This window comes from Molossus molossus, unplaced genomic scaffold (genome assembly GCF_014108415.1).
Source record: "Molossus molossus isolate mMolMol1 unplaced genomic scaffold, mMolMol1.p scaffold_m16_p_14, whole genome shotgun sequence".
Lineage (NCBI taxonomy): Eukaryota > Metazoa > Chordata > Mammalia > Chiroptera > Molossidae > Molossus > Molossus molossus.
In genome coordinates this window covers 34,059,738-34,069,401 of record NW_023425349.1, presented here as the reverse complement: position 1 = coordinate 34,069,401, position 9,664 = coordinate 34,059,738, and the positions used below count along the sequence as shown (strand labels likewise).

General features: G+C 48.0%; 2 protein-coding genes across 5 annotated transcripts; one reads left to right on the top strand and one right to left on the bottom strand.

The window, feature by feature from the left end:
• The first annotated feature begins 2,833 nt into the window (after positions 1-2,833).
• On the top strand, positions 2,834-5,471 carry CCDC107 (coiled-coil domain containing 107). 4 transcript variants are annotated; one of them, XM_036261919.1, is made up of 6 exons: positions 2,834-3,019; positions 3,106-3,251; positions 4,706-4,766; positions 4,853-4,943; positions 5,018-5,130; positions 5,209-5,471. In XM_036261919.1, exons 1-6 carry the CDS (start codon positions 2,914-2,916, stop codon positions 5,451-5,453), a joined length of 762 nt encoding a protein of 253 aa, XP_036117812.1. In that variant the 5' UTR covers positions 2,834-2,913; the 3' UTR covers positions 5,454-5,471. The 4 variants fall into 4 exon arrangements, with proteins under 4 accessions (XP_036117812.1, XP_036117810.1, XP_036117809.1 ...); XM_036261917.1 differs by having other exon boundaries at positions 4,703-4,766; XM_036261916.1 differs by having other exon boundaries at positions 5,018-5,471.
• A 203-nt stretch (positions 5,472-5,674) lies between these two features.
• Positions 5,675-9,105, bottom strand: ARHGEF39 (Rho guanine nucleotide exchange factor 39). The gene is made up of 9 exons (XM_036261920.1): positions 8,933-9,105; positions 8,639-8,733; positions 8,276-8,396; positions 7,898-8,016; positions 7,341-7,411; positions 6,961-7,089; positions 6,591-6,820; positions 6,244-6,332; positions 5,675-6,067 (listed from the first exon to the last, which is right to left on the bottom strand). Exons 1-9 carry the CDS (start codon positions 9,089-9,091, stop codon positions 6,052-6,054), a joined length of 1,029 nt encoding a protein of 342 aa, XP_036117813.1. The 5' UTR covers positions 9,092-9,105; the 3' UTR covers positions 5,675-6,051.
• Between the last annotated feature and the right edge of the window lie 559 nt (positions 9,106-9,664).

Sequence of the window (9,664 nt, the reverse complement as noted above, 5' to 3'; positions counted from 1 at the left end):
AAAAGAAACAACCATCAAAATGGAAAGGGAACCCACTGTATGGGAGAGCATAATTGCCAACGATACATCAGATAAGGGGTTACTTTCCAAAATATATAGAGTACTCATACAAGTCAACAAAAGGAAGACAAAGAACTCAATTAAAAAATGGGCAGAGAACCTAAATAGACACCTCTCCAAACAGAACATACAGATGGCCAAGAGACATATGAAAAAATGCTTAACCTCAGTAATCATCAGAGAGATGTAAATTAAAACAACAACGAGCCCTGGCCGGTTTGGCTCAGCGGTTAGAGCCTCGGCCTGAGGTCCAGAGAGATCCAGGTTCGGTTCCCGCTAAGGGCACATACCTCAGTTGCAGTTTGTCCCCGCCCCGTTGGGATCCTGTGGGTGGCAACAAGTCGATATGCCTCTCTCAAATCGATGTCTCTCTCTCTCTCTCTTCCTCCCTCTCTCCCTCCCGCTGTACCTGAAGTAAATGCAAAAAAAAAAAAAAAAAAAATGTCTGAGGATAAACAAACAAAAACAAAACAAAACATTGAGGTATCACCTCACACCTGCCAGAATGGCCACCATCAACAAATCATCAAACAACAAGTGTTGGTGAGGGTGTGGAGAAAAGGGGACTCTAGAACACTGCTGGTGGGAATGCAGACTGGTGCAGCCACTACAGAAAACACACTATGGTGTTACCTCAAAAAGTTAAAAATTGAACTGCCATTTGACCCAGTGATCCCACTTCTAGGAATATATCCTAAGAAGCCTGAAACACCAATCAGAAAGAATATATGTATCCCTATATTCATAGCAGCACTATATACAATTGCTAAGATCTGGCAACAGCCCAAGTGTCCATTAATAGAAGAGTGGATAAAAAAGCTGTGGTATATATACACAATGGAATACTATGCAGCTATAAGAAAGATCTCTTATCCTTTGAGAAGACATGGAGGGAATGGGAGAGTATTATCCTAAGCAAAACAAGCCAATCAGAGAAAGACAAATAGCACATGATCTCACTTATTTGTGGACTATAATGAACAAAACAAACTGATGAACAAAATAGACCCAGAGACATAGAAGTAGGGTACAGACTGACAAACCTCAGAAGAGGAGGTAGGTGGGGGAGGGAAGAGATAAACCACAGAACTTATATGCATGTATGCTATGCGTAACCATGGACATAGACAACAATGCTGGGAGGAGGGGCGGGGATCTGAAGAAGGGTGTCAGTGTGTGTGTGTGTGTGTGGGGGGGACATTGGTAACAAAAATAAATTAATTTTAAAAATATATACTATAATAAAATAAAATATAATAAATAAATAAACCTTAGACCAGAGGTCAGGGATATGTTTTGTCTGGCCCATACATTGTGTTTGGGTTTTAATTTTTTTAAATGATTGCTGTGGTGTGCCAAGGACGAGAATGGCAGGAGAGATCCTGACCCTCTAGTTGCAGGCAATTAGAGGGTATTATCTGTAGAGAATTTTAAAAAATACCTACTAAAAATCAGTTTCCTTTTTATTACCACCATGGGCCAATAAAAAGCTGTCAATGATAAAGTATTCATCTCTGAAAAATCTTTTCTAGGTCTAAATGCTACATTGTTGTGGTTACTGATGAGCTTTAATAATATACAAGCCTCAAATTAGCACATTTGTATTACTTATCCCTTTAAAAACAATGTTGGGGGAGAGCAGAAGGGAGGTGGGAGCGGGGAGGAGGGAGTCAATGGAGGAAGAAGTGGGAGACATTTGTAATACTTTCAACAATAAAGATTAAAAAACAAACACACAAACAGAAAATATTGTAATCTACATGAAATTTAATCTAAAGAACTCCCAATTATACAAGTGGCCTCTGACATAAGCAGATTCATCTGTGTGTTTATATCTAAAATTAGTTCTTAACAGTTTGGAGTTCGAGTCTGCTTTGGACACAATCTCTGTCTCCAACTCCTATGTGATAATACATATTCCTTTACTTAATTCATGGATTTATAGTAAACAATCATAGCACAATGATTGGAAAGTCAGAGAAATTGAACTTGAATTACTTTAATTATGTCATTTTAGGTGACCGCTCAGATTTTTTATTTATAGTAAAAATTTCTAGAATTAATTGTGAAGTGGAATTTTGATGAATTTCTTTATGAAAGAAACTTTTCAAAGATTTTTAAGTTGGTGTTTAAGGAGAAAGGGAGAGAGAAGGAAACACCGATGTGTTAAAAGATTAACGTCGAATGAAGGAGAACAATGGGAACTGAAGCCTGCCACTTTATAAAATGCAGCCGCGCTGAGAATGAGCCCCGTGTGGTTGGTGCGCGCCGGGGCGCACTGCCTGCGTAACTAGAGGAGGTGACGGATGCCTGCCCCACCACACGCCGCTCGGCTCCCCTGCAAGGACAGGATCGCTTCTTAGCGGCTTTAACAGTGAGAAGCGGGGCAGGTCTACGTGCATGCGCACGTGGCACTCTCTGCCGGGAGGTCCGGGGACTTTCCCCTAGGCGTAAATAAGGAACTAAGTCCTCCGGCTGTAGCCTAGGTGACAGGCCTTCAGCACCGACTATGTGAATTTCTGTACGCCCATCCTTTTATAGATCCGTCAGAAAACTTATCTTTCGGTTAGGGTGAAAAGATTGCTGGGTCAAGAAATAAAAATAACTCTCTGGCCTACTTTCCGAAGATTTCTGGAGGCAATCTGGCTAATATAAAATACCTAAATAGATAAGAAATTAACTAATTTAGGAAAGCTGGGCCAACGGCCTATGCAAATACGTGGTCCCGCCCACACACGAAGTTGGGCGTGGCTTTCTGGGGAGGGCCGAAGCGTGGCCGGCTTGCCTACGCATGAGCACTGGGGCGCTCCGCGGACTCCGGCGCCGCTGGGTCCTTTAGTCTGTCCGCTTACAATGGCGAGTGCAGTCTCGCCCGCGGGTGTACTGGGGTTGCTACTTGCGTCTGCGCTTCCTGGGGTCCTCGGAGACGGCCCCAGCCCCGACCGCCGGGCATACCCAGGTACCAGCGAGGGCTGCTGGGGGAGGCTGGGACTGCCCAGGGTCCCAGGTACCAGCTTATTGATCCTCCTCTGCCCTCCTCCGCAGGGGACCGCACCCAGGTGGGCCCTAGGGCCATAGAACACTGGCAGCGGCCGCCACCAAAGGTCCAGCAGGAGCAGGCCCGGGCGTTGCCTTTGGGGGCGCTGTACACCGCGGCAGTCGTGGCTTTTGTGCTATATAAATGCTTGCAGGTGCGTGAAGAACAGGGGTGGGGATGCCCTGGGCCTGTATTTCCCATGGGGGCATTATGGTACCAAGAACAAGAGACATCTTGCGGTCCGTCTATGAAATGAACAGTATAGCTCCTTGGCTTTCCAACATCATGCGGTTATTTTGAGCATCCAGCGAGGTAATGGATGTGAAAGTGCTTGGTAAATTGTAAATAATGAACATCACATTTAACCTTCCCAACAATCCCATGAAGAGATTAAGTCAGTTGCTCAAGGCCAGAGCTAGTCACTGGTGGAGCTGATATTTGAACCCAGCAAGTGTCCATACAACAGTAGTGGAGTTCTTGGTAAGATTCCAACCTTGGCACAAGAGGTTGATTACTGTAGTCAATGTTTGAGTTCAAGGTACCAAGCAGGCTCATGTTCTTGGGAAGGAGGGCGTGAAATATGAACTGGCAGTACATTTTTGAGGATTGAAACTGTTGAAATGGGAAGTAGTACCTCCCAAGGGCTGTATCTTCAGCCCTGGCCATATCACTCAATTGCACTGGGAAATAGAAGACTGAACCAATTTGGATATGAGGTAAAACTAAAAGGGATAGCTGATCATGACCCCAAATAGAATTGACAGGCTAGGATAAAGGAGTAAATTTAATGATGAAAATTTAACAGGGATAATTCTATTCTTGGACCCAAGTATAGTCTGAAAGAAACATAACAGCAGCAGTTTATTAGTTGACTAATAAAGTTCAACTGTGTGGCCCTGGCTGGTTTGGCTTAGCCGTTGGAGCGTTGGCCTGCGGACCAGAGAGTCCTGGGTTTGGTTCCCACTAGGGGCACGTACCAAAAAACAAAAACAAAAAAATAAAGTTCATCTGTGTGATGTAACAACCCATTTCCCAAATAAATACTAGTAGTAACAAAATATCATGCTTCAACTTCTGATCAGAACACTCCTGGAGAATTTTATTCTCTTCAGGGCACTACTTTAAGAGCACAAGCTCAGTAAAGCGACCAGAGAAAACTGTCAAATGAGCAGACTGAAAAAGGTTGATGATATTAAACCAGAGATGTGTGGGGGTAGGTGGGGTGACCATTGTTTTCAAATTCCTGAGGGGCTATCATGTTGAAAAGACATTATTTTGGAAGGCTTTAATCAGCACAATGAAAAGAAGATACATGAAGGACAATTTTTGGCTTTGTATATAAACTAACGACCAGAGCTTTATCATAAGGAGGGAGCTGCTCTTTTCTTGGAAGGTGTTACAGTAGATTGAATGACCACTTAAGGGCATAGTGACAGATTGCTTCATTTCCTGGGTCAGGAGCTGAACTAGATGTGATTGTGATTCTCTAAGGTAAAAATCCAGGTTTTCTCTACCTCAAATGATCCTCCTCCTCCTCTTACTGGCTTTGGAGATAAGTGATGGGGAACCTTGCTGCCGCAGTATAGCCCTTTCTTTCTTCTACAGCAGAGGAAAGATGAGGCTGCTGTTCTCCAAGAGGAGGCAGACAAGAAGGAATCATTGCAGTCAGGTGGGTTTTGCAGAAGTCTGTGTTTGGTGGGGAATTAAAGGACAGCAGAAGGTAACCATTGCTGTCCTTTTCTCCTTTACCTCCAGAGCAACAGCTGGCCCAGTTGACAAAACAGCTGGCCCAGACAGAACAACACCTGAACATTCTAATGGCCCAGCTGGACCCCCTTTTTGAGCGGTAAGGAGAGCAATATGTGGCAGGTGAGAAGTGGGGACATAGATTGGGCAGCCTCTGAGTGGACATATCTGCAGTGTGACTACCCTGGCTGGAGCACAGCAGGAACTTCTAAACATGAAGTTACATACCATCCACCAGCTGCTACAAAAGAACAAGCTAAACAAGGGTGTGGAGGTTCCTGAATCAGGTAACAGGCTGGGGTTGAGTCTGGTGGAGGTAGAGACAATGTATCTGAAACTGCAACATGCCTGTCTTCCCCTCACAGAAGCCAGCATACCCTTTCCTGAGGACTTATGTATAGAGGAAGACGAGGAGGCTGGTGACAGTCAGGCCTGGGAAGAGCCCCTAAACTGGAGCACAGAGACAAGGGACCTAGCTACTCCTTGGGGAATGGAGCAGGGGCTAAGGAGAAGATGCAGCAAGCCTGCTGCAAAGGGCCCCTGTCACAGTCCCCTCTGCGAAGGAGGGACAACGGCTGAAGGTTTAGTAAAACAAAGTCTGTTCTTGTGACTGGATGCTCCTGTGTGCCTTTTTCATTCCAGCTGGTCACACACACACCCATACTAGGTGCCTAAGAGCAACTGGCCCTTCTTGAAAAGCTTCCCTTATTAGGACAAAAAGATGCTGCCTTTCAGTGTGAGAGCTGAGAAGACAGAGGGCGCTCCAGTTCTTTTCCTTGTATTCCTGAGGCCCGCTGTCATGCCAGCCTTCAGGGCACAAAAATCCCACTTGTCCTATCACATAGCTGAAACAAAAAAGTCTTTCAAAAGAACACAAAACTTTACTTAAATCCATTGGGAAAATAAAACTATAAAAATAGCTACATTTGCAAAGCCACAATCTTGATAAACAACTGGTCATAGATACAGCACCACCTTGCTCATCAGCCCCAAATCCCCTCATGTGTGCTGGAGGGGACTGGTTCAGCGGAGATTCAAATGGGTCAGACTTAGTTTCCTTATCCTTAAAAGCTGGTCAAATAACCCAGTCCCAGGCAAACACAAAATGACCCTTCTCACACCATAAGGTGTTCTGTTTTGCTTAGTTTTGTGCTCCTGACCCTAACCTATCCCTGAAGTATCCTGGTTCTGGAATTTGTAAGATTCTTCTAGTTCTTCTGGCTGCTGTGGAGAGAAGACAGTCGGTTAAGGCATTGGCATGAGCACTCTATTTAGATAAAATCACCCACAGGGTAGGGGTGAGGGTGGGGGATCCTAGACAGATGTAAGACATGACAGGATCAGAACTCATCTCCAGCTCCTGGGCCTCATTACAACACTCTTACCAAGACACAACTTACCTGATAGCCAAAGTCAGACTGTGGTACCAGCGTAACAGCTCCTCCTGGTCTGTGGACATAAGCAGTAGCTTCTCATGGGGAAATGACAGCTAGGGAGAGACCACCTCTTACTGCATGGCTCAGGTAGGGCCAGGCTAAAGCTGAAGGCCTTGCTGCTCCCGTGGAGCTCATTCAGGACTGAGGTGAGAACTAGGTATGAACCCCGAGACCCAGTTATTCTCTCTCAATGTAGATGGCTCATTTCCTATGAATGGGACACAGGCCAATGAGGTAAACAGGTGCATAGGTATTTAAGTTCTATGTTGGGCCTCTCCTACCTTACCTAGGACTCCTATTTTATTACTTACGCTGAGCAGTCCCCCACAAGGGCCTCCCGAGTGGCCAAAGACCCTGTGGAGTTGACACTGGGCCATGGGGTAGAGGGCCCGGCAGGCAAAGGTGCCACTCTGCAGCAGGCACAATGGGGGCCGGGGCTTGGCCATGAGAAGCACGTCAGAGAACAGGAAGAACATCCGGGGCCGAGGTTTCCCACGGGGAGGCACCACCAACAACCAGCCCTGGTGTAGGAACCAGCGACCTGGGGATGGGAGAGCTGTTATTCTGATGCAGCTCCAGGACCATGATCCATGGGAATAGAAGGAAAGGGAGGCTCAGGAAATGGGGGGGTATATGCTGACAATATAGAGGAAGAGGGGTGAGAGGAGGTACTAAGACTACCTGAGGTTAGCCCCTTTGCCTGTCGTCCACTGAGAAGAGCCTGGACACGCCGGAGGTGCTGGTCATTCTTCTGTTTCTGACCAATGGTGTGGACTCTCTGGGAGGTCTCACTTATCAGCCGAGCAGCCCCTGGAATAACATCCCCAATGCCATCCCCAGCACATCTTTGACTCTGGGGACCAGTGGTGGAGAAAGACAAGCTATTCACAAGGGGACCAAGGTTAGGGTCTAACTTCTTGAAGAGTAGGCAGGACAATAGGGACATCATGTACATGTCAAAGGAAGATAGGGTCATACCAGACATTGTTGGAAGTCACAACCAGAAAGGGATACAAGAAAGGCAGCCTTCTGCCTGAGTTTTGGCAGAGCCAAGAACATACGTGTGAGCTGTTGGTGATCAGGACTATTGGGATTTGTGTTTTCAGCCAAAGCTACCACGAGATTCTCATACCTAGAATTAGATAGTTGGAAATATATGAGGGGAAGTAGAGCTGGGAAAAATTCCCTCTACCTGACACACACATAACCCCCTACATATACTTCCATTACAAAGCCAGGAAAGATCTGCTTCTGGCTAGCATATCCTCTTTTCTCTGGGCTCACACCACACGGCCCTTTCCCATCCCACACTGAAGAGTCAGGGGCACACTCTTCAGAAATTGTAAGCTGGCCAGCCTCTCCTCTCAGCAAACTTCCAAATGCTGTGTCACTAGCTCTATTACAAGCCCCCTCACTTCAGTGTAGAGTTCTACAGTCCCAGCTAAGGGCCCTGAGGCTGCAGACTCCAGGTACTCCAGTGGGTTCACATTTACTCTTGCAAAAAGGATTTTAGGAGCAATTTGTCCCATGAGAGGCATTGGGACAGACCCCATGGAATCCCACAAAAATGAGGGACTCAGAAATGAGAAGTTGGCTGAATCAGGGTGAATTCACTCACTGCTGAAGCCTCTGCAGAGGCAAAGGGAGCAGGTCCTGGAGCTGAAGGCCCCCAAACTCAGGGCGGCCTTCCTGAAGCCTGATGAATCTCCTGAAACGTTTGCTTTTCTTTAGTTGTTCCTGGAGTGAGGGGGAATGGGTTGGTAGCAGAGAGAGAAGCCACTCCTTAAACTGTATTCACCTGTGTACACATCCCCAGTCCTCAGTAAGCTATGTGCTCCTGAGTGAACCCCCGATTCCCCATAGGGAACTTAGCACAGACTGGGCACCCAGAGGGCTCTGTAAATGCAGGAACAGTATGAATAAATATTGGCTCTCTAGATGAAAAGGAAAATGTATGGGGCGAGAGAGGAAGGACTTGAGGTCATGTTCAAGTTACCTGCAGGGTGGTCTGGGACCTCTCTGCGTTGGCAGCAAATTGGGTGTAGAGCTCCAGGTGGGGACAGAAGCCCTCCAGCCCCTGTCCCCAGTGCCCTCCTTCCAAGTAGGTAAGCAGCTCTCTGCGTGGGTGAGGACAATTAAAAGAGCTGCCAAAGAACTGCTCAAGCATCACATTTAATTCTTTTAACCCTATCTCAGCGGTAGGGTTAACAGATGGAGAACTGGGGCACTGGTCAAGACCACAGGTGAGGTCATTGGCAGACTGAGAATATGAACCTGCATCTCTCGGACTCCGAGTCCCGTGCACTGCCAGAAGCTGAGGCTCTCCCTCCTTCCCCCTCCCCATGCCCCTTCCACTCACTGACTGGCGCCGTAAATGAGCTCCCATGGCCCAAACAGGGCCTGGCGCTCTGGTGGTCGCAGGGTGCCCTTGGCTCTCAGAATCCCCACGAAGTACTGCGGAAGGAGAGAACACCGGTATATCGTGCGCAAGCAGAGGCCAACGCCAAGGCGTAGCTAGACTCTGTAGCAGTCTGTCCAGCCTCCAAATGCAAGAGGACACAGCAAGACCCCCGTACTGGGGATCACCGACCTCGCTGACCCTCCCACACCATGGGGTCACCGCCTCATAAGAGAGGGCGTGTGGGGCCCCCACCGTGGCCACCAGCCCCAGCTGTTCCTGGTAGCGCCGCTCGGTCTCCAGCAGCTCCCGGGCGGTGCAGGCGCGTTTCCGCTCCCAACGGGCACGCTGCTCTTGCAGCGGGCACCGAGGCCTGGGAGCCGGGCTCCCCATGCCTAGTTGAACTGCCCACATTTCCGGCCACAGGCCGCGGGAGATTCAAATGCTAACTGCTCCGGGGGCGGGGCAGCGTAGAGGAAGGAGCTCGCCCCCTGGCGCCGGGAGGCTACGCGCAGGACTGAGCCTGTTAACCAGCGCCTGGTTTCCTCCGCGGCCTCGCCCCACCGCCAGGGCGGCGCCGTAGGTGCGTGACGCCGGCTGCGGTGGGGCCGAATGGGGCAAGTGGGTGGTCCTCTTCCGAGCAGCACTCAATTGGGGCAGCAGCCTAGACTCTGAGTCAGCAGACCTGAGGGTGCACACACTGGCAGGGCCTCAGTGTCCCATCTGTAGAACTGGGAAAGCTCAATAGTTACAATGCATATTCTGTACTGAGCCCATGCCAGAAGCTGGGCTTCAGCTGTTCCCAACGCTTCTTTACAATTAGGAACTCTCACGGGTCACAAAGTTTGAAATATTTTTGCCCCTGGACAAAAGTTTATAGGTGTTAAGTTACTAACTCGTTTTCTCATTCCAAAATCTGACAGCCAATTAGCTTCTAGTCAGCAGGTGTCACTAACTAACACAGTGGTTCAAAATTGCTTAATTACG